This window comes from Toxoplasma gondii, chromosome XI, assembly GCF_000006565.2.
Source record: "Toxoplasma gondii ME49 chromosome XI, whole genome shotgun sequence".
Lineage (NCBI taxonomy): Eukaryota > Apicomplexa > Conoidasida > Eucoccidiorida > Sarcocystidae > Toxoplasma > Toxoplasma gondii.
Window position 1 is genome coordinate 1,092,521 of NC_031479.1, and position 23,121 is coordinate 1,115,641.

At 53.5% G+C, this 23,121-nt stretch overlaps 4 protein-coding genes across 4 annotated transcripts; 2 read left to right on the forward strand and 2 right to left on the reverse strand.

Moving 5' to 3' along the window:
* Nucleotides 1-36: 36 nt before the first annotated feature.
* Nucleotides 37-5,007, reverse strand: TGME49_310150 (AMP-binding enzyme domain-containing protein; the record flags this gene model as incomplete). The annotated part of the gene is made up of 4 exons (XM_002364220.2): nt 37-2,060; nt 2,448-2,723; nt 3,336-3,875; nt 4,677-5,007. 4 exons carry the CDS (start codon nt 5,005-5,007, stop codon nt 607-609), a joined length of 2,601 nt encoding a protein of 866 aa, XP_002364261.1. The 3' UTR covers nt 37-606.
* Nucleotides 5,008-7,247: 2,240 nt separating this feature from the next.
* Nucleotides 7,248-14,695, forward strand: AGO (argonaute AGO). Its single transcript, XM_018782608.1, has 7 exons — nt 7,248-7,770; nt 8,125-8,328; nt 8,801-9,067; nt 9,407-9,664; nt 10,120-10,269; nt 10,568-11,192; nt 11,781-14,695. Exons 1-7 carry the CDS (start codon nt 7,399-7,401, stop codon nt 12,743-12,745), a joined length of 2,841 nt encoding a protein of 946 aa, XP_018635585.1. The 5' UTR covers nt 7,248-7,398; the 3' UTR covers nt 12,746-14,695.
* On the reverse strand, nt 14,036-21,520 carry TGME49_310170 (hypothetical protein). Its single transcript, XM_002364222.2, has one exon. The coding sequence runs from the start codon at nt 20,240-20,242 to the stop codon at nt 17,303-17,305; it is 2,940 nt and encodes a 979-aa protein (XP_002364263.1). The 5' UTR covers nt 20,243-21,520; the 3' UTR covers nt 14,036-17,302.
* TGME49_310173 (hypothetical protein) lies at nt 21,432-22,378 on the forward strand (the record flags this gene model as incomplete). Its single annotated transcript, XM_018782609.1, has 2 exons — nt 21,432-21,944; nt 22,330-22,378. The coding sequence occupies exons 1-2, from the start codon at nt 21,580-21,582 to the stop codon at nt 22,376-22,378; spliced, it is 414 nt and encodes a 137-aa protein (XP_018635584.1). The 5' UTR covers nt 21,432-21,579.
* Between the last annotated feature and the right edge of the window lie 743 nt (nt 22,379-23,121).

Below are 23,121 nucleotides of genomic sequence, written 5' to 3' on the forward strand. Positions count from 1 at the left end.
TCAGAGTACGAACACTTGAAACTGCATTTTCGTCCAGGATTCCCTACACCGACGAAGAAGCAACTGCGCGCGTCTTCCTCCCTTTCTCTGGCGCAACTAACCTCTCGAACTCGTGACTCGACACGACAGTTTTTCTCGCGGACTCGGACAAATGAAAGCGTCCAGCGTCAGGTTGACCTGGCTTCGGCGCCTGCCTGTTTCCCACCGCGTCAGTTTGCGCAGTTAGTTTTAATACGGCATCGAGAAGTGCGTTGCTCTACGCAGAAGTACACAGCGCGTTCAAAAGTCCTGCACATCTTGCCAGCATGCCAGGTTTCCACGTCTCACCAACAAAGCACTCTCTGGAGCCGTCGCACAAACATTTCGAACTGTATACAACACACTTCCAGTGCGTGCCGCGGCGTTTTTTTCGCGGCACTCTGTGTGTCAGTGCGAGGCTGCAGCTGTTCCTCCATACGCTGTTCGGCAATCGCTTCCGCGAACCGCTCAATCCACTCCACGCGAAAAACGCGTGTGCGGACGCGGCGTTCCAGCGTGTATTTGCGTTTTCGTGCATTCCCTGCGATGTATGTATGTGTGTGTGTGTCGGGATGGAAAAGTGATTTTCTACGACCACCACGACCGCAGCCAGGGCAGGAGAAAGCGACTCCACCACGGCGCGTCTCTGAGAGCCACTGCGGAGTTCACATCCGCCACGAATTGTTTGTTCACCAGCTGTCTGTACAGCTCGTCGATCTCGGGCGTGTACTTGCGGACCAGCAGCGTGCGCTTCGACTTGAAGGTCGGGGTCAGCATGCCGTTCTCTGGGGTCCACACGTCCGCAGTGAGGAAGACGTTTTTGACTTTCTCGAAACCGAGGAGGTCGGCCTCTCTCGCGAGCTGGTCGAAGTCCGCAAGGACTTCCTTCTTCAACTCAAAGTCCGCCAGCGCGGTCTTGAAGAGCGTCTCGTCGCTCTGAGCTGCGCTCTCGCGTTCGGCTTCCGCGCGTCTTCCGTACGCGGTCCTTGCCCACGCCAGGACTTTCTGCCGGTTCGGCACCACGACGGCGACGGGGTACGACTGCGAGTCGTAGCCGTGGACAAAGATGTTGTCGACGAACGCACTGGCGCCGTAGATGCCCTCCAGTTTCTCCGTCTGCAGGTACTCGCCCTGCGCGAGTTTTATCAGACTCTTCTTCCGGTCAATGATATTCATCGAGCCGTTCGGCTGGATCTCGACGACGTCGCCGGTGAGGAGCCACGGCTTCTTCCCAGATCCGCCGACACCATCGTCGAAGACGAGACTCTCCGCCGTCAGCTCTTTCTGACGAAAGTAGCCGGCGAAGATGTTGTCTCCGCGGACGAGGAGCTCGCCCTGCGGGCGCTCCGCCCTGGTCGCGTCATAGCTCTCCCAGGAACGAACTTTCACCTCCATGCAAGCCGTCGGACCGCCTACGCTGTCGTACGCATCGTCGCCGCGGTACGCCTGCCAGCTCCCGGCGCCCGCCGTCTCGGTCATGCCCCACCCCTGGATGATGTTCAGGCCGAGATATTTCTCGAGTTTCTGCTGGACCGCGGGGTCCAGTTTCCCGCCGCCGCACGCCGCGAACTTCATGTTGTCCGCAGACCCAAAGATCCGCTCGCGCATGATGCGCGAACCCCCGAGCACCGCGTCGTAGAGAAAACTCGGCTGGGACCCCTTCGACGGCGACCGCAGCTTTCGCGAGACCGCGAAACCGACCAGGAGCCGCTTCACCAGCGGCTGCGCGTTTAGACGCGCCTCGATCTTCTCCAGCAAAGTCGTCGCGAGCTTCGGAACCATCAAGACGAGCGACGGCTGCGCCGCACGCCAGTCGTCAGGAATCAGTTCACGCTTCCGGGAGAAAAACGCGATGCGGACGCCGTGTGCCAGCGCCGCGTACTCAATCACCCTCTCAAAGACGTGTGACAGCGGCAAGTAACAAATGTGCACAAAGTCGGGAGTGATCCCCAGTGTCGTGCGATTCTGAATGTGCAGCGCGCGAATCACCGCCACCCAGTTCCTGTTTGTGAGCATCACGCCCTTCGGATTGCCCGTCGTTCCTGAACCAGATGTGGAGAAGAGAGGTGTGAAACACAAGCGTGTTCGTTCTTTGGCAGAGAAAGGAAGGTGCGTGGTTTCTTCACAAAAAATGATTAAGAAAAAAGAGCGAAAAAGATTGGGTGCCCCCTCGCACACAAACACGTGAGAAAAGTGCAGGAAAACGATCTTCGAGCCAAGTAGGAAAAACCATGCGGGCCGACGAGGTTCCTGTCTCGTGTGTGAAAAAAGCTGGTCGTCTCGCTCTCTCTCCCGACACTCTACACACACCCGTCAAGTCAATGAAGAACTCGCAGTCACTCTCCGTTCTGCGTTTGCGGCCCTCTCCCTCCGCAAGAAGAGAGAGTTTTGACGTTCCGCTACAATTAGGGCCTCATCTGCCGGCTCACCAGAAGTATAGACAATGGTGAACACGCGCTCTGGGTCTTGCTTGACCACCGGACGCGTCGGGTGCTTCCTGCCGATATCAATCACTTCGTCGAAGGAGAGCAACTCAACGCCGAGCGCCGCAAACTCTTTTTTCTCTCCTGAGAGATCCAGCTCTTCTGGCGGATCCAGAGGCGACCTCGCGCTCATCACAACGATGGTCTTCAGTTCCCCAAGCGACGGCTTCAACTCTGCGAGGAGCTTCAACTTGTCTACGTCGGTGACAATGCACGAGAGCTCTGAAAACGCAGTTTCAAAAACGCGACTGGGGGCAAACAGAGAGATCCACGTGCTCTCTCCATCGCACGCCGCTGCACAACAGAACTATAGGGTCCACATGCACGTAGGGAAACAAAACGACGCGAGAGACAAAAGAAACATAGTTATCTGCGACAGCCGGTGTGTGCATGCCGTTAGTGTTTCCAAGAAAGGAAAGAAAGTTAGCACCACTTCTCGGGGGGAGGGGAGGGGGGGATGATTTGTATCCGCTGCGGTAGCACTGTCCGTCTTGCACGTTCCAGGCTAGGCACAGAGCCTGGCGGAGCTTGAGAAGCGAGCAGCACAACCTGTGAGAAACTTGACACTGCAGATCTTGAATGTATATTTAGCTTGACGAACGACATCAAAGCGAGAGCTGTGCACGCAGCGCGTTTCGGGCAGGCTAAACGACGCCTCTCCTGCACTGAATAGAACCCACGATTTCCTAATTTCCTCTCTACAATCTCTGAAAACACCCGATTCACGCTGCCATTCTCCTTCGCACGCGGCGCCTCGGTCGACGAACTACGCGGATCGCTGCACGCCTCGCAACGAGGCTCAGACGCAGTGGGCTACGCGGCGGGGGCACTGACTGGACTGTTCGGCGATGCTTTTGACATGCTCAGCAGGGAAGGTGTAGTGGAGGGTGACCGAAGTGAGTGGAGGGTAGGCGGAGACGGCCAAGTCCGTGAAGAGCCACTCTTTTCTGGACTGGAGGAGAATGCCGACGTTGGCAAACTTGCCGTCATTTCGCTCTTCGTCGGGGAACGTCTCCAGTTTGATTCCGTCCTTTCGCATAAGGTCCGCGAGCCCCGAACCGAGCGCGCGGACGGTTTCGTCGACTTGTGCGTAGGTAGTGTAGTCAAAGCCGTCAGCAATGGCTGCACTTCTCCGTTCGCCAATGCACGGCTTCTCAGGCCCTGCATGCGCGGACACTCCCACCAAGAAAATGCCGTACGCGCTCTCCCACCAGTCGTCGTCTGTCAGGGGATCGAGAATCCGGGAACCTGCGAACGAAGCGACTTGCAGATCTGGGTCCAACAGCGTTCTGTAGGAGCTCTCCCCCAAAGGCATCGGGCTTGCGGAGTAAGCCGCAAATCCCGTAGACTGCCATGTCGCGCTTTCGCCCGGACCTGTAAAAACGGGGAGACAGCGAATAAAAAAGAGCACACTCGTACCCCAACGCCGACATCTCTGGATTCTCAAAAACAAAGCAGGAACCCCAATGCACGTCCACTCGCGGCTCTCTGACCGGCGGTCCCGATACCAGGCTTGTAGGACAAAGAAACACATCGCACCATAGAACGCCTCACGGGCACCAGATAAAAAGCGGAGGAGCGCGACGAGCGTGCACATGTGCGAATCCAACTGTTTTCTTACGGACGCGGACCTACTAACGCACGTTTTAACAAAGTACGCTACCGAATGAGTCAACTGCAGACAGTCGCTCCAGTTAGCGGTGAGCAACAGAGTGGGTCTGACCACAGAAACACACTGGATCCGCTTCAGCAGCCGCGCCTCGAAAGAGCACGATTATGTGATGAACTCTTGCAGGAGACAACGGGGGGGGGCGCCATGAGTGAAGGCTGCGGAAACACGCTGGAAATTTGATGTTGAACGGTCGTTCGCACGGGAAAAAGCTGCTGCCCCTCCAGAGAGAAACTAGCATTCATCGAGGAGGCTGGAGGAGAGCCCTCCTTGAAGAACCGACGAGGCAGGTGGCAAATACGCGAAGAATAGTGGGAAATGGGTGCGCTTTTCTCACAGTTTTACACACACTCTTTTGTCAAGGAACACCCCAGACACACCCGAGCTATGGAAGCCAGCTGGCCCTATTTTCTGCTGCAGGGTGACCACCCGCAGGTTTCACGGGCTCTCCTACAGTTTCGAATGAATCAAAACGTCCGAACACGAGAAAGGCGCCCATTCATTACCTGGACTGCCAACAGGGGTCGCGTATATCATCGTGTCCAGAAAGCCGAGAGGTTTCCTGCGCCGAGTTTCAGAACATCTCTGGAAAAGAGACTCTTTTTCCGACGTTGCTGGCCGGATGTCCACAAGATTGAGACGGCTGCACTCGTTGACGACGCCCGAGGACGCGGAAAGCTTCCACCCAAAAACCAAACTTACCGCGTCAAAAGCGTGCTTCTTTCGCGTGACGACATCCCCCGCGCTGAGAAAAAAGGTTCGCCTGACTCTAGCGAGTTGCGTCGCGAGCACGGAGTAGCTGTCGCCGCAAGAAGCACGAGCGCCCGAGACAGGCATGCTTATGTCACTCAATTGTACAGTGGTCGTGCTACTTTTCGCACACGGAGCGCGCCCGCCTGCTCCTCAGGATCGTTTGTGTGCCGCCGCACAACTGGCGACAGAACGTTGTCGGGGTACCCTGGGAAACTCATGGTTTTTACTATCCTTACTATTCCAGGCTGGTGGCTAGAAAGTGCACTTGGCTTCCAGGAAGCCAGTCAAAGGCAAATTTCTCGGCCCAGCAGAGTTTGTGAGCTTGTGTTGGCACACGCCTGCGGTCACGACGCAGGTGAGACACCCCGGGAGCTTTGGGATCCAGAGGTGCAGTTCCTGTCTTGAGCACACAGACACAAATACCGAGTGCTGTTCACGTCAGTGAAACAAAAGGAACGCGTCTGTCTTGACAGAGGTGAGGGACAGAGCCGCAGGAAACGCACGCTCGTGATCGCAGTGTTAAGGAAACGAGCCTGCGAGACCGATTAAAGGTTAAAAATTAAGATGATGCAGGTGTGCAGACCGGATCAGTGAAACTGTGAAGTTACGAGAAGTAATGCGTTCGTATAAGCCGGACGAACAAAGAAGGAAACAGGATTTCCAAGTGTAGTCGATGTTTGACAGGTGCCGAACAGGTGCACACTGTTAGACTAGTGTCAGAGAGACTCCGCTGGTCGCAGCAAACTGGGATTTGCATCGCTAAAAGAGTGGTGTCGTGGGAAGTAAAATACAGAAGAAGCAATAGGACGTGCGTTCCTGTTCGTCACGAAGAACGCCATCAGAAGTAGGCGGGAGCAAACGCGTAGAAAGTACAGCAGCAGAGGGCAGCAGGGGTGTTTTAGCGGTACAGTCACCCATTGTGAACTAATCAGTATAAGGGACACGCCTCAGCGTGTAATTTATCCAGTCTTTCACTTCTACATGGGTTCCGTATTATAATGTGGGCAAGAATGTTTCCGTTTGCGGCTGTATTAGCCGCTATCAAAATATCCACATTCAAATATTTCAACCGGGGCTTGTCAAGACAGACGCTGTTCATTGATTCGATGTTTCAGGGTTTCTCCTAGCATTACGTTCCTCTGGAAATAAAGGCGTCGGCAGCATGGTGCTTCAGACGATATGAACAATAGCAATGACGCCGTTGGCATTGCGGCAAGCTTTGCAGGCTAGGTCCATGTGCGCATTGTTCCACGTCCATATTATCAGCTTCTCTGGTAACTAACACGTGGCACTGTAAGGTGGTTTATTCCGATACATGCACGATTGTGTGAATCTTTTGACAGGTTGTTAGCTAATCGTTCATGTCTTTGGTGTCTAAACACGTTTTGATAGGGTGTACTGTTTGCGGGTACCAGAGACTAGTGTTGAGGGAACACCTTCCCGCCTGGTTGAGCGAAGAGTTGCCGTTGAATTAGCCAGCCATCTCTATGTTCGTTTGCAGTTCTAAAAAATACCAGTGTCATCCACGTGTGGCAGGTTGTGTCACGGACGACTAGTAGCACGAGTAGGAATAGCGCGAGGTGGATCAGAAAAAATCCCACCCACGTGAACCTCATCCCAGCAAGCTTGGTTCATCTTGTTTCATCCCAGCGAGCCTGTTTCGTCCCAGCGAGCTTGTTGCCACAGCCGTTACGGCAGATTCTTTCGAAGAGGGATATCTTTTTCATCACCGTTTCCTATGTGACTTCTCAATGCGATGAGAACCCTGAGGCCTATTGGTTCATTGTTCCACTGCGTCGTCGCGATTGGTTCTTTCTGTTCGTGGCTCCGGCTCGTCTGGGCAGAGGTATAAAGCGGCACTTTGGCGGCCGCAGTCAACTTTTGCTGCTGTGGCTGTCCACATTGTTAGTACTTTTCTGGTGTTTTTTCGCCCCTCTCTGTTCTCTCGCAAGTTTTTGCTCCTCTCTTGAGCAAAGGAGGGTCGATTCACTTGAATCACACCTGTGTTGTTGTTCATGTCGGCATGTCAAAATATCGTGTCAGTTCCTTCGCCTTCTGTGCAGAAACAATTCAAGCATAGGTAACAGCAGCAGATCTTGTTTGCACCTCTCATGCTTCATCCTCCAGGCAACAGCGTGGACTCTTCTGACCGGAAGTGATATCGAGGCTAGATTTTGGCAGTACCGCAGTGCTGTGAGTCTTGTCGCGTGCTGTTCCATGCATACGCATACGATTGGTACGGTGGCTACACACTGGACAAAGTTGTTTGCCAGATTGCCTGTTGTTCACGTTCCTATATTTTTTGCCACAGGTCTTTTCTTTTCAAGGGGGCATCCGAGTGATTAGGGTCATCTGGGAGTTTACCCGTGTCATACGTCGTCGCCTATTGCAGTCTGACAGAATAGAAAGCGTTTTCTCTTGGTGAAGTGTTTTCGCTTCCTGGACACACCTGTTTTTAGCGGAACGTTTGAAGAAATGAACGGAGGAGGCAGAGGAAGAGACGGAAGCCGAGGGAGAGGAGGGGACTCTCGAGCTGGCTCTAATCCGTATGGAAGGGGATTCGGAAGTGGAGATCATCGCGGTGGAAATCGTGGAGGAGGTGGACCCTTCGGGGGAGGAGGCCGAGGAGGCATGGGGGGAGGAGGATTCGGGTCTGTTTTACCCGTCCTGCGTGGTCCTCTGAAGTGTCTTTCGAACCACTGCGAATTGGTCGTCTCGAATCGCAGACAGGCGGTAGCCGTCTGGAAGCATTTCGTCGATTTCAAAGCGAGGGCGGAGCCAGGAAAGAAGCGGATGCTCTCTTATGAAGCGCGTCGGGAAATTCTTGACGAATTCCTGGATGGCCTGGTAGGTAACAAGGGTCAGGTGGTCTCCCTGATTCTCATTGTCTCGCAAAGATTGACATAATCAATCATTACCCGGTTTGCGTTGAGTGGACGCCATGTTAATTTGCTAGAGCTTGGCGGCAGTGGTCAGCTGGAGCGCGAATGACAAAGGGATTCAGGCGACTGCCTCGGTTCCTCTACTACGTCAGTGACTTCTAAAGTTGTGACTGGACGGTGTACACTGGGTCTCGGTGATATTCGTTCCTTGCCGCATACCTGACGGCTATAAGTGTCGCAAAATGTTCACAGCATTTTAGGACATCTGGCACCGAGCCGACCGTGACCTCTTCTGATCTCTCTTGCGCTTGATTCTCAGGTTGCCTTGGGCCATCTCGCGAGAGACGAGCGGGCTCTCATTCTGTACGATGGAGACCACCTTCTCGTCTGTATGAAGAAACTTGAATATATCGAGATGCTTCGAGGCGTATCCTTGAGCATTCATCCCCAGCAAAGCGTAATCATGGCCAACCTGGGGGAGCAACTCTCAATGCAGAACAGTGCAACTGAGGAAGTTGCACAGGTAGGTAGCGATATAGTTATTTTCATACAATTTTTCTCTCCCAGCGTTCGTATCACCATGCAGTGCGCAACGCTTGTCGTCGCGGGTGTCACATATGACTTTGATACATCCTTCATCATGCCCACTTGTGCGCGAAAGAATCGATGGGCAACTACCTGCATCTTTATTTGCGTTATGCGACTTGCGGTGCGAGTTTGGGGCACTTCGATTTATCTTCCGCTCGATCAGGGCATATCCATACTACATATCCGTATATGCAAATGCTAGTACGTATCATCCTGGGCGTTTTACGACTTCCTTCGCCATTTTGAAGGGAAACAACAAACAAAAGGTTCACGAGTAAGTTGAATACTGTGTGCCGCCTGAATTGTGTTACGGAGAGTGGTACACTTCTGTAAGACAGGTTACTGAGAGTTCGTGTAGACCTTCTCTCGGAAGGACATCTCTTGTGTTGTGTACTTTGCCTCTACAGATTTTGCAGTTGATCATGAATCATGCCGCAGTTATGGAGGGATACCAAATGTTCCACGGTGTCAATTTCTTCAAAGATATGCCTGAGAACTTCGTTCCTCTCCGAGGACCGAACAAAGCGTTCCAGATATGGGACGGCTTCTCGCAAGCTGTAGCACCGTATCAAACAGCAGGAACGATGAGCTGGAATGCGGTGTTCAATCTTCGTGCGTGTACTTCCACGAAAGCTATCCCTCTCGTCAAGTATATTGAGATCCAGGCATCTGCTGTAAGCGCTGGGGAACAGCACTCTGCTCCACCAACAGGGGGAACGAGTGTTTCGGTGATTTCCTCGCTGTATCCAAGTAAAGCTACCTGTGCATAGCTGCATCAAGTTTGCACGAGAAACAAGGACACGCTTAGCATGGTTCCCATCAACCAAAATACCTTTCATTTCCGTGTTTTTATTTTTAGGTATGCACATAATCACCTCCAAATGTGTTTGTTGCATCTAGTGTACGTCGTTCATCGTCTTCAAATACCTAGGCATCCGTTTTACACTACTCATTCAAAATTTTTGCTGCACGGCGTTTTATCAGACCCTCCCTTCCCTTTCGTCTCGCTGCAGATTGCAAAACGAATGGTGGACTTGTCGACAGAAAAAGGCTGCCGAGCCTTGATGGCAGACGCGGAAGTAATGAGAAGACTGAATAGACGTCTGCGTGGCACGAAATTGGAGTCGTTCCATATACTAAATCGAGACACACAACAGCCAGAGAAGAGGGTTTACAAACTGAAGGAATTAATGACGTTCTCTGCAAGCAGTGAGGAGAGCCGTTTCGATCTGCAGGACGGAAGAAGAGTTACGGTCCTGCAGCACTTTAAGGTACGTCTTCCACTGTCTGTAGCATATAGTTTCAGGATTCACCTTTCGTTGCAGTATGCGGGAAACATTTTATATCCGACAGGAAACAGGTGTTTACAACATTCGGCTGAAACCCTCCTCTTGTGAACGAGAACTCTTTTCTACAGGAGGCAAAACGAAATGGGCATGTTCAGTGTCTGGACAACTACGCTCATCGCATACACCATGCTGTGGTTTGACTTCACTGAGGCTCTCCACGACTTCTGTCTCTAATTTCCTTGTGGGCACCTTTCTGTTGAAGTGCATAGAGTGCTCCGGTACAAAGACAGTATCATATCCTCCGTACAGAATTGCCATTAAGAACATAACAACCACCGCTTTCGCATGCGCCACAGTTCGTCGATACCTTTCCGTTGACCACTATACACTTCTCTCCCGCGAAACGCTGGGCCGCCCTTGCCAACTTCTCTTTTCAGGAAACGTATCCTCACGCATCTGGTATTCCGCCGTTCCAGCCGCTCATCAACACGCGGAGCAAGGATCGCCCGGCATACTTGCCAGTTTCCATCGTCACGCTCAAACATCAGCCAGCCCGGGAGGGCGTCACTGAAGAAGATCGGGCGCAGGTATTGTTTCTTCTTGACATGGGAAGCGTCGTTTGCACGTGGGAAGCGTGGTGAAGGAAGACGCGGCACTTCAAGACTGTCGATGTTCCATGTTTGAACCCTTTATTATGTTTTCCTTTCCTCCGATGTGGTTTCCCTGTCCCGCCAGTGTGGCCGGGGCGTCTTTTTCTGTCCGTTTTGTTCGTGGCGGCGTTTCCGTTGTTCCGGCTTTGTACGTAGGATATGGTAACTTCTTTGTACCAATCTATATTGGTGGTTCGAAAGTTGTGCTTGTACACTGTTTCTGCTGTACGCTTAGGTGGCAGAGCACATGATCATGCCTCCCCGAAATCGCGTGGCGAAGACAGAGCAGCTGTTAAGCCTCGTCTTCGGGCCACAGGGACATTCAGCCCCGAAGGTTCTCGATGCTTTTGGTGTAATATTGCAGCTTGAAGCAAAAACAGCACAGGGGAGGGTCCTGGAATCCCCTCTTATCAAATACCGCGAAGTACCAGGCGGAGGCCCTGGCAGGTCGTCGAAAACAGTTCGACCAGCTCAGGGCGACTGGAATTTGCGGGACGCGGCTTTCTGTCGTGGCACAGTATGCAAAGTCTGGGCATTGTATTCTTTCGTTGAGACGAGCCAAAATGTTATTGAGAACTTGGCAAGAGTCCTGAAGACGCAAGGCGCAAAATACGGCGTGAATTTGACCACTAAACCCGGACTGGGAGCTTACACGAGAAACGATCGGCGCCCCATGCTTGACCAGTTCGCCGCCTTTGTTGCACTCGCAAAAACCAAAGGGTGCGAACTCCTCTTCGTGATTTTGAACGAACGGGTCTCCCTGGACATCTACCAAATTGTGAAGTCTTGCACGGACGTAAACTTCCCGTCACAGTGTTTAAACGGAAGACACAAATGTATCGACGCCATCTTCCGTGGAGGTAAGCGAGAACACCTTCTATGGATGGAAAACATGTGCTAGAGACAGAAATAGTCACATCGTAGTCGACCGAACTTAAGAGCAGGATGAGGGCAAGAAGTCATCGGACGGGAACTGGAGAAGGATCAGTGGCAAGGCGGGAGAAGAACATTATGCTTCACCCCAAAGTTGCATGGGATGCACTTATACCTCTGATCCATATAACTGAGCAAGCTGCTATGTCCGACTTCCTCAGTAGTCGCTGGACATGTGCCATTCCGTTCCCTCCCACTAATTCATCTGATGACACACTGGCCTACGGTTGTTCAATACATTCACTCGAGAAATGTCATTTTACAAGCGACCAGTTTCTCTTTCACATTACACCTGCTAGTCGTCACAAGTGCCTCGAGTTGCTTGACCACCGAACCTTCACCTGGATCTTGAAAGACTCGGGGAGCTCAGTCGAAAATCCGGTTTCCAGAGTATTGCTTGTGCGAGGAACTTCGTGCATCCAACTGGACGAACAAAAAACGGAACATGATAAAATGTGCGGGCGGTGCATTCACTGGATCTCTGCTGTATATGTGTCCTTGATTGTCCGTAATAGCAGACAATCCAAACCCGCAGTATTTCGCAAATGTTATGTCCAAAGTCAACATGAAGTTGCAAGGAGTGAATCAAACCCTCGAGGCGGATATAATAAAGCAAGAAATCGGAACGGACAAGAGCACATTGGTCTTGGCGGTAGAAACATCATTCTTTGCAAATCCGACTAAAACTTCTCCCCCGCCGACAGCGCCCATTGTGTGTGCGTGTACGGGAAACATGGACGATGATCTTGGCGCGTTCGGTCATGCTGTTTGCGTTGAATCGCGAAAGCATCCCATAGTGACTGATATTGGGAGTATGTTTAAAACTATTCTCTCCTATCGAAAGACAACGAAAAACTGGCCGGCGCGAATCATCTACCTTCGATCTGCCACTACAGAAGCACACTTCCCTCTTGTATTGGCCGGCGAAATCCGTGCGATCGAAGAATTATATGTTCGTGAAAACCGTTCAAAACCTCGAATCCTCGCCGTAGCAGTGCAAAGGCGACAGCAAACACGTTTATTCCCTACGAAGGAGATGCAGGCTCAGGGAAACAATCTGCCACCAGGGTTCTTGCTTGCGAATAGTCTGCAACATCCAGGGCACTTCCGAAATTTCTTGTTGATCTCACACAAAGCACTCCAGGGAACAGCGCGCCCAACAAGGTATTACATTTTAAGAGACGATGCGAACCGCGACATGGAAAAAGTTGCCCAGCTGATGTACTCTCTGTGCCATGTGTACGGTCGCTGCCAGCGAGCGGTCTCCATTCCCGCTCCCCTGTACTACGCCGAGCTGCTGGCGGCAAGAGCTCAAAGCTACATGAAGGTTGGCATGCGTAGAGAAAGAAATATAGATATTGACGATCTTTCTCACCTCAGTGGCGAAGCTGGGGAAAAGATGCTGACTGAGACCCGACATTTTGCCGATGAGTATTTGAGAAGCACGGCAGCTAAGGTGACCCCGATGGTGTTCTGTTGAGACAGCATTGATGGTATTTTTGCAGGTGTGTGGTAATATTCCAAGCTGCATACTATGACTCAGCGAAGCAGCCCAGGATTCTCCTGCTCCATGACCCCCGTCCTACAAGGTGCCAACATCTGACCTACGGAAGTGTCGAAGGGGTGTAGCGGTAAAACGTATCGCCCATGAGTTAACTTCTGCGTGTTCCCTCTGAGCTACTGGAATCGCGTCAGGAGTCCTTTGGTGCCTGGCTCGATTTCGACAGGTAACTCTGTGGCGCTATGATTCTACTTCCTTTTTATCTTCGTGTTCAGTTGTGCATCGGGAGTGAATGGCCACCTTGTATTGAAGGAAGCCGCGGCCAGTGCTATGTGCTGCTTGCCGTATTCCCGTATATGGATGCATTTGATATTTTGCGCAAGCGGCTTCGGGGGTACAGTTAATAATTTTTTTTAGCGTGAGAACAGGCTGGTGGTGGTCCGCAATAACGACGGGATGCTCGCTCAACATTTGGGTCCGGAGCAGTTTGGATGCACGGACTCACACGCTTTCCAGGCCCGGCTCTCGGCAAAGGTGTTCTTACGAAGTACACGAGGATCGAAGTCGACGAACAGAATAGAGTTTGTTTCCCTCTTGGACACTACAAGTGGTGAAAAAGGCATCCTAGCATAGCAGTATGACTCCGCGAATCGAAATACGAATTGAGATATGATGTGGACTCGCAAAATGAGAAAATATCGAAGTTAGCGAGCCCAATGCGACTCGGTGCGCGCGAGCACATTTCTGACAAGCTGCGATCGTCTCGGCCTCATTTTAATGTGCAGTGTTTCCTAGTAGCTATAATATGCTGTTCACGAACCGTGGCGGTTGCGGTGGTACGGAAGAATACGGGTTGGCCGTACCACACTTCATCCAAGGTGTCGCACCTTTGCATGTGAATATACGTACCCCCAAAACTAGAAGATGTGTGCCAGTGTGTTAATGTTGACGTCGGGGTTCAGTGTTTGCATCAGCAACACTCCTGTCAATGTTTGCGGTGTTAACGGCAGGACCATGTCACCGACTTGTACTTGAACATTGTTGGATAGACCTGTGGCGGTTACTGTGCGGAGTATTTGTCTTGTGCCCTGCCGTTCCAATCAAAGCTCACCAAGCTCAGTACAGCAGCACATATCTACAAATAAAGGGAAGTCGAACTATCGGGGTGCATCACAGTGACCGCCACATTCAGCTCCAAAAGTGGTCAGGACCAAGTACTAATCGGTGGTGTGTTCCTACCGTGAACACCGCAAACACTGATAGAAGTGACCACTCGTACAATTACATCAACTGGCTTCGATAAGTTTTTACGTCTGAAGCATTGGATGGCGTGTATATCTCGAGGTTCGAAGCAGGCCACGGAAACGGTTTCCCGAAAAATAAGCTCTCCCTCAATGTGTGGGCAATACGTGAAGGTTTCATCTGTCTGTTCCGCACTCGAATTCTTACATGATGAACCGAAAGCAGTTGCCCGGGAACGGGGGGAGATATACTGGGGGCAACTCGTGACCGGTTGCACTCGGTTTCAGCCGAAACAACATCTGTGAAGAATGCTCGGGGCCGACAGTATACTGCGCGGGTCAAAATTGCTTACATAACCTAGAAGTATAAATGGCCGTGCCAGTCCAGGTCAATTTCACGTCACACGCATCCGATGTGTGAAGTTTTTTTTACCAGAGGTAATCATGTAACATGTGTGTGAAATAGGCGAGCAGCACCCCATTTGGCGACACTCTCCCGGCATTGGTCGTTGAGGTCAGCTCAAAAGTGGCACCCTAGCGTTTCTTTCCAAAAATAGTCACTGATGTGAGGTGTGGACACACAGCAGTTTACGGCTGAGTGGGTTTGCGAAAGGGCTCATGCGTATCTCAACTTCCAGCAACTGCATCCAAGACTTGCTGCCTTGAGTATGAACAAGCAGAGCAAAAAATCGAGCATTAAGAAGGCGACCATAAACCTACCCTCGATGGTCAGCCTTATACCCAAAAGCCCAGTTTCCTCTGCTCACCCAGTGCCTTATCTTCGCATACGAAAAGACTTGTGCCTTCGTCCCGGGAATGATTCCATTGTAGACAAACTCAGTAGACATTGGTTGCAGGCAGCCCGTCCCGCTATCAAACTCTCACGTCAAGAGAATACTACTATCCCGCATGTAAGTATCTACCGGCATTCATTCCCCCGCACCCAGGCTCATCAATTACGTGTTGCTCATTTAGGTATAAACGAAAGGAGGAATTTCCGTGCAGAGACGTGGCGGTGAAAGCACGCCTGCCACACAGTGCACTACCGAGAAATATTTCCACACTTTGAAATGCGTGCTCTCCAGGTAGACACGCTTGAACATCCGTCGTATTAAACGACTCTGAAACAAGCGCGCGCAAGACCTGGTCTGATTCGTCCACCGAAGCCTCGAAAAAAGACGTCAGCTGTTTATGAAGTGAATTCTGCTAGATGCATGCGGCTGGACTCTCGTCTGCCAGGAATTCACGTTCCACTACGAGCGGAAGTCAGCATTCCCGAGAGCAGCACACGGCTAACACCTCCCCGAAAAGCCACAAAGGTTCTATTTTCAGCCGTTTAGCAGCACACATTTGTGTTGTTGACAGGTTCATATCGAGTGGCCATTTCTTCGGATGGCTTCCAAGACGACTTAAGAAAAACACTTTATCCAAAAGAAATGGGCATGATATTAGACCCCTGCGCCTTTCTCTGTAGAGCAAAACGGGTCAATGTGATATCAAGAGCACATCAGAGGGCCCCTGAAACGTAAGATCTACTAAATCACAGCACTTTGGCGCTCATAAATGTCGAACGCAGACCAGATGCATTCGTCGTCAGACGAAGAAAAAACAGGATAGGGGATACACAACCGCTGACACCTTTTCACTAGAAGCTGGTAATAACTCCCAGATACACAGTAGCGAAACAGGCGCCCATCCAGAAAGCTTAGCAGGCACGGGTGAAGCTGACCCCAGAATGAGGGAGCTGATTGCCTCCTGCGCACTTGAATACACCGAGGGCCAGCAGAAATGTTTCCGTCACCATACCTTCGCTCTGTCGCTGCTTGAATACCCGCACTAAAGAGCTAAAAATTTTTTGCCAAGTATGTTCAATCGGAACGTGACTTCTGTTCTCGAGCATTGCTACGGCGAAAACTAGAAATTACATCGGAACGAACGCAAACGAAGAAATCACAGGGCAGCGCATGTTTCACGCGATATCGCTGGCCAACTGTTCTATTCCTGTTGTTTTACAGTTGCCAGGCAAAAGAATCATCCGTCAATCTAAACACGACAAGGGTAGCTCCCCGTCGTACGACCTATACAGAAGACACGAAAAAGAGAGATCCCACCTGTAGTTGCGAGTTGCGCCAAAAGGGTACACACGGGGGTCACGCGACGAGACAAACGACCCTCTGCCCATCTGGCCTGCATACAAGCTCATCTTCAAGTAAAACACAGAGGAGCCGCCTCTGGACAGAGGCGCTGTTGCCATACTTGTCTGGAATAGCGTATCCTTGGATTCGAGCAAGAAAATACACGAAGACCCATCTTTTTAACTGTGGCCTTCAGAGTCCTCTTCCTCCAACAACTACTCACTGGCCATTGTCGCGCTCTGTCTGCGTTAGTGACCCATATTTCACCATTCCTCTCCATATTCTCCCCCAATCCCTTCACTGACTAATTCACCGGCAAATTCGGTTTTCTGCGATCCTCCTCGACTCCACTAGTATGCACGCAGAAACAAAGAGACAAACTGGAAGACACACAGGGACGCCTCCAAAGATCCCCTTTTCCACCTTCTGACAAACGCGTTGCGTGACAACACCTAAAACGCACCACGAACTGCCGCCGACTTGGAGGCAAACCTACAAAAAAACGACTCCCGTTCCGCCCAGAAAAGCTGCCTCTTCCACGACCCTCCACTGTCTTCCTTCTCGCGAAGCAGAGTGGGAAAATCCACACTCTGAGTCTGCAAGATACCTTTCTTCCAACGACCCTTCACCGTCAACAACCTATGGAACTCCACACACACAACTCGGTCACTCGTTCCACCGTCGTGACTTTCGAGACCACAGCTTCCTTCCTTCAAGCCAGAAAGACCACCCACATCTCGGAATACTGTCTCCTACAACTACACGGCTTCTACCGTTCTTCTACCACTCTCTTAAACCCACCTGCCACAACAACTCGTCAGAGTCTCCCCCTCCGCTTTAGTCCGCACTGGGAGATTTGTTTCTGAGGTTCACCCGTTTCACTCGGCGGCACCTTCCAATTCACTCGAACACCAAAACACGCAAAGAATATACACACACACACTCCGATCTTGTGAGCGTGTTTCCGAACTGTTCTGGCTCGACCGACCACCCTCGCAGCCAGAAGGTCTCTGTTCTTCTGCCTCTCCGGCGACCCACCGCGTCGGAACACAAATTCACGCTTCACCTGGAATGCCATTGTCTCACCCGCCGTTAAGACACGCGTCGCGTCCCACGTCGGTGTTCTCCGTTTCTGAATTCCCCAGTTGAGTTTCCTGTGCCTAAGACTCTTCCTCGGCGCCCGCTTTCGAACCCTTCCCAATGTCTCTCGGGAGAGGGGCCTCTTCTTCCCGGTCCTCCACTCGCTGTTCCTCGGTGGTGCCGCCACTGGTGTCATCAGTCTCCGATCGCGTATCCTCCGGAGTGCTTTTCTCGAGCTTCTCGGCTTTCTTCGCGTTCAAGCCCACAGAGCCGTCGCCTTGGTCGCTCGGGCCGCCGTGGTCAGCCCCAGCTAGGTCCCGCCCCGGAACCCTATTGGTCTCTCCGTCCTCATCTTTGTCTCCTGCCTCGTCGTCGCTGTCATCGTCGGAAGCGAGTTCCTCTGTGTCTTTGTCCCCACCTGGGGCGGTCACGCCGGAACGCCCGAGCCGGCGCGCTGCGCCCTTCGCCTCAACGGGTCTTTGACTCAGACCGGAGGCGTCTTTGAGGGGAGCTTCTCCGAGCAATTCTGCGGCCTCCTTGTGCGTGCGAGAGTCTTGGTGGCGGCAAATCTTCTTGCGTAAACTGCGCATGTTGGTCACTCTCGAAGCCCCTGAAGGCTTCACGGCTCCGTCTGCCCAGTGGCTGACGATTTTCATGCCTCGCTTCCGCGCGCGGAGACCTCGGTCCTTCATCGCTCGACAGTACAGACAGCCGAGCATACCGCCACTCAAAAACAGCCACTTGTACTTCTCCGTGAAGTGGTCCTTCTGACCGACAGTCCAGCAGTCCGGCAGGGTGCCGTCATCGCGCGTCTCGAGATCGAGTTTCTGCTCGTCTCCCTCGCTTTCCAGGTCCTCAGAACGCATCGAGTACGCCACTTGCGCAAGCGCCCTTCTGTGAAACTCCCCTTCGTCGCCTTCGGTGTCGTGATTCGTTGAGCTGCCCGACGACCGGCCTGACTTAGACACGAAGAACCCAGTGTCCGAGGCGCCTAGGTCCGCTCTTCGTGTCTGCTCACTGGTCTCCTTCAGCTTGCCCAACGGCCCCGGTCTGTCACGCAGGTCTTGGCGATCGCGGGAAGTCAAGAATAAGGAACTGGAGACGCTTTCTCCGAGGGGACTGCGTTGTCGCAGGCCGTCGTCGAGGCACCGGCCGCGTGGACAAGGAACCAAGCTCGGGTCGGCGCGCCCAGCGAAAGACAGAGATGGCAGGCCGTTGCCCAAACTCGAGTTCCTCCGACACGGAGACAGTCGATCTGCAGAGAGACCCGGCCGCAGGGATTGCTCCAGGCACAGCCTGTCGAATGCGCGCGCATGCATTCGACAGCCGAGACGTAAGTCGCCGTCCCCGTCGGGTTCGCCAACGCACCCGCATGCCGCGAGGCCCGAGTCTTCTTCTCGTCGGCGCTTTCCCTCTACTCTGCCGGCGACTTCACTCAGCAGCGCCCGGACGCGTCTCTCTTCTGCGTCCAAATAAGCCTTTCGCCGCTCGGAAGTCAGGCCCCTGGAAGCTTGCCAGTCTTGTTCTCCCAAGGCCGCTTCACCCATGGAACTGCGCATCGTCGCTGGAAGCTCCACGCGTGGTCGCTTCTCCACCACTGCCGCATCGTCTCTTCCTCGGCGTTCTTCGTCGCTGTCGAGGTGTTCTGCCGGACTGCGACTGTTCGTCGCACGCAACGGACTCCGAGACAGCATCAGGGCGAGACTGAGGCGCGCAGCCTTCTCCGAATCTCGCTCTCTTAGTCGCTCGAGACACTCAGCTGCCTCGCGAGTCGCAGCGCACTCCGCAGGCCCGTCTCGCGGACGGCATGGGTGGCAGAGACTTGCATCCACATCCTCGAACGGAGACACCGCCGCGCATGCACGCCCCTCGCGAGTTGATCCCCCTGCCGCTCGCTCGAGGCGTCCGCGTTCCGGGCCGGTCTCCGGTCTCTGGTCCAGCACGAGCTTCCCAGTCGCGGTCTGCGAGAAGGCCCTCAGGGGCAGGAGCTCGTTCTCATCCGCAAGCGGTGCAGGCGAAACCCGCGGCTGACCGCGGCCTAGCGGCACCGTGCCTCGGGTGTCTCTACCCTCCACGGAGTAGCGGCGCAATGCCGAGGCCGCCTCGCCAAGAATGCGCTGTACAGACCGTTCCCAAGCGTCTTCCGCGAGCTCGTCTGAGGCGCCGGGGCGAGCTAGATCGTCGGAGCCGTGAGACCCTAGGGCCTCCTCGGTCTCCGCGCGGCGCTGGCCGCCGGAGACAAACTCTGAGCGGCGGGTGCTTCGCGCTCTGTCGCGGCGCGGGGGGCAGGAAGAAGAAGCGTACACTGCCTGTCGGTCCGAAGACCACGCCGCCTCCCAGGGGCTGTCCGAGTCGTCGGCAGACCCCCTGGAGACTGTCGAGAGAGCGCAGTTGCAAGCGTCGCTTGCACAGCGGCCGGTGTCTAACGGAGTTCCGGACGCACGCTGGGTGTCGCAGGATCGATGCTCCAAGAAGCGGTTGCGGGGCGGGGAGAGGCACCTTTTGGGCAGGTGGAAAAAGTCGCTCGCTGTCGTGAGCAGGCGCTCGAGAACGCGGCTGTCGGTCGAAGATCGTAGCGAAGAGAAGTCGGGCAACCCCGCCAGATCGCACTTTCCGAGGCGCGGGTCGAACGCTGAGGAGCCTTCAGCCGGCGACATGGAGTCCGGAGAGACGCCGAGCAGGCGGGAGGAACCCGCGTACGTAGGCACCGTGTCTTGCTCCTCCCTCTGTGGACTCGGGCCAAGCGATTCCGCTGGAACTGCACTCGACAGGCGGTGCCCACTCGCTTTGGGCGAGAAGCAAAATGGATCGGCGCCTCGGTCACTTGGCACTCGAGCGGGTTTGCTCGGCGTTCCCCACTGAGGCAAGACCGCCTCGAAAGTCGGCAGCATGTCTTTCCAAGTGCTCGGAGGGGCAGGCGCAGCAGAGCTTTTCTCCACCTTGTCTTCGGGGGGTTTCCCGAAGGCTGTATCGGGGACGGGTCCTCTCGAGACGGGAGCGAAGGGCGCCGACCTGAACATCTTGCGTGCTCGACAGGTCCCTGGGTTTCACAGGAGGCGGCGGCGCAGAGAAGAAGCTCCTTGCGCGTGTGGAAGGTTCGTCCACGATCTGAGGGGGGAATTCAGCTCCGTCTGCGGAGCCAGAGAGACAGAGGCCAGCGACGGAACAAGGCCGCGGTGCTCTGCTCCTGCCACGTCTGGAGGAAAGCCGGAGAGAGACGCCAGCTTCGCCTTCTCAGCCGCCATTCACCAAAGGCTTACGGCGAGTCAGGAAGAGAAGACACGCCTCAAATCCGCTTTTTCTGCCGCGAGAAAAGCAACCCATTGCCGGGGGCGGACGCCGACCGAAACGCGGGGAGCCCCGGTGGCTGAGACGCCACCAGCCAGAACCGGGGGAGCGAGGAATTGAGTCGGCCGTTTCTTGAGACGAGGAGAACGCCGCCGGCGAAAATCACTGGACAGAACACCACCAGAAAAAGAGCGACCACGCGGAGTAGACATCAAATCCGCAGCTCTCCCGCTCGGAAACCAGCAAGTTGCGCTAATTCACGCTTCTGACGCGCGGACCCGGGTGTGCCCGGAGGTGGCCAAATTTGTGGAGTTTCCTGACACCGCGGAACAATGCGGACTGTATTTGAGCCCTTCCTCCTCCCGAACTAGATATTGAACCAACCGTGAATACAAGAGGGCCAGAACCCAGCCCGGTTGCTGCTTTGACGACTCGACACAGAACTGGGGGGAAGCGTCAATTCCGCTGGGGCAGGGAAGCGCGCGTCGAAAAGCCGCCCAACCTCCTCAAGGGAACGAGATCTCTGCAGACTGCCGGCGGAGAGACATCGCTCCCAGGGCCTTTCTACAGTCTTTCTCCGCACATCCTCCTGGAAAGCATCCGGAAACTCCCGCGTTCGCCTCCCGAAGAAAGCAAGACCGGTACGGCCGCAGGCAAAAGGAGAAAGAATGCGAGACGAGAAGCGAGAGACCACTCTTCACAATGCCCGCCCCGGACGGCGAATGGCAGGGGAAGGCGGGACGCACTCAAAGAGAGAACGGAAACACGCGCGGCACTCTTGTAGCTCTGCAATGCCCACAGAAGGCGCTATTCTCGAGTTTGCCAAGTAAATATTCGAAGAATGACAAGAAGTGGTGTGTCCGCAAAACGCGCTTTGGGTTTGCGGGGAGGGGGGGGGAGTGCTCTGCGCTCCCCAACAGCGCCGTACCCTCAGTTTATAGCGGCCGTTCCCACGAGACCCCGCAACTCAAACAGGAGAGCGTGGCAGCGAGGAGTGAGGCGACTTCCTGGTAACAGCTTTTGAGAAGAATGTAGGGAAAAGGTGGGCTACTGCGAAACAGAATTTATTATGTTCGCGCAGAAAATTTGTCAACACCCCGCCCTCACTGACAGAGAAGAGGGCGCGCGGAGACACACTGGAGGAGCGCGCTGGTGTTCTGCGAGCTTCGCGAACATCACCTTCGCTGACATGAGTGCCAACAGTCGTAGGATTGCAACTCTCGTACCGGACGTAGATTTGACACAGAAGCCGTGTGTGGAATGGCTTTCAGGACCACATCATGCGTGCACACTGCCGCGCTACGTTTCCGCTGCAGACGCTCACGCAGGAGGCACCGCTGTAAACTTGTGGCACGCTGACTTCAGTGACACACACACAGGCACTGCGACGCAGAAAACATGCTGTTATAAGCGCCCGCTATTCTGGACAGCCAAGTAAGCGAGGTGGACTCAAATCAGGCTCATTGTGGTGGATTGTGGAAGCCAGCGGAAGAAGGCCTCTTGTTGCGCAAATGCACAACTCCGCAGTGTGCTCTTTACACACAGCACCCTCAAGCGGATGACATCAGCAAAACCCCAGACTTTGCAAAAGGCGCTTTTGTTGAGGTTATATTGACAAACAGTCACCTGTGTGTATATGAAAGAGGGAATACTCCGCCTCGAATCGGCGCACACGGCGGAAGCAGCACAGTCTGTTGCACGAAAGCCCCATTCGTTGTCGTATGCCGTTTGCAGACTGCAGTGGACACTGCATTTTTCTCTAAAGCCTCATTAGTGGACTTGCTGTGCTTTGCGTTTGTCTCTTCGATGAACTTTTCAGCGTCTCTGCCACCCTCAGGGGCCTTGCAGCTGCGTATGTAAAACAGTGAAGCCACGTGGTCGTTCCACAACGTGTTAATGTGTTACTCGGTCTACTCGAAAAAAGGAATACCTGTCATAGCCAGATTACACTGAACAGACGACGTCTCAGGTTGCCTTTTTAATTTTGTCGCGTCTGGTGCTCAAGCATACCATTTTATTTTGACTCTTGCATAGCCTCAATTTCGTTGAAGAACACTGCTTTCGTAATACACCAGTTTCAATTCGTGTGCATTTAGTACGAGGCTACAGTAAGATGTGCCCAATGAGAGGTGCGACTTAGATTATGAGAGGATTTCCATACTTCACTAGAAGCAGTAGCTCTTCCAGCTGTACCCAGATCTAATGAAGAGTCAACGTTTAAGAACCGTGGTCCATCTTCTCTTAAGTCTGAAAACGAAATGCCGGTGTTCCCGCTTTTCTGCACGCACCGGTGGGTATCATTGGCCACTTGGCAGGTGGGGTGCTCATGAAGAAGCAGGATGAGTCAGAATTAGCTCGACGCCGTTCCAGACTCGACGAAATACGGTTTTGGATCCGATCTGCGCCACCTTGTCGATACTCGGTCGTTCCGCGGCAGTACAATAAGCAGTGGTTCGTAGCTGTCCCTGCGTACCTAGGCCATAGTTGCATAAGCACTAGGTGCTGAATACTACTGATGTTGATGTACTTCAGACGTTTATCACACGACAATTCTTGACACCCATGTAGTGCCGCAGTCCTGCACTTAATAAACATCGGTATCCATTCGAAA

Coding starts and splice junctions, on each gene's coding strand:
- TGME49_310170 (XM_002364222.2), bottom strand. CDS start 20,242: ATGTTCAGGTCGGCGCCCTTCGCTCCCGTCTCGAGAGGACCCGTCCCC.
- AGO (XM_018782608.1), top strand. CDS start 7,399: ATGAACGGAGGAGGCAGAGGAAGAGACGGAAGCCGAGGGAGAGGAGGG. Junction 7,771..8,124: donor ACGAATTCCTGGATGGCCTG/GTAGGTAACAAG, acceptor CTTGATTCTCAG/GTTGCCTTGGGCCATCTCGC. Junction 8,329..8,800: donor CAACTGAGGAAGTTGCACAG/GTAGGTAGCGAT, acceptor TTGCCTCTACAG/ATTTTGCAGTTGATCATGAA.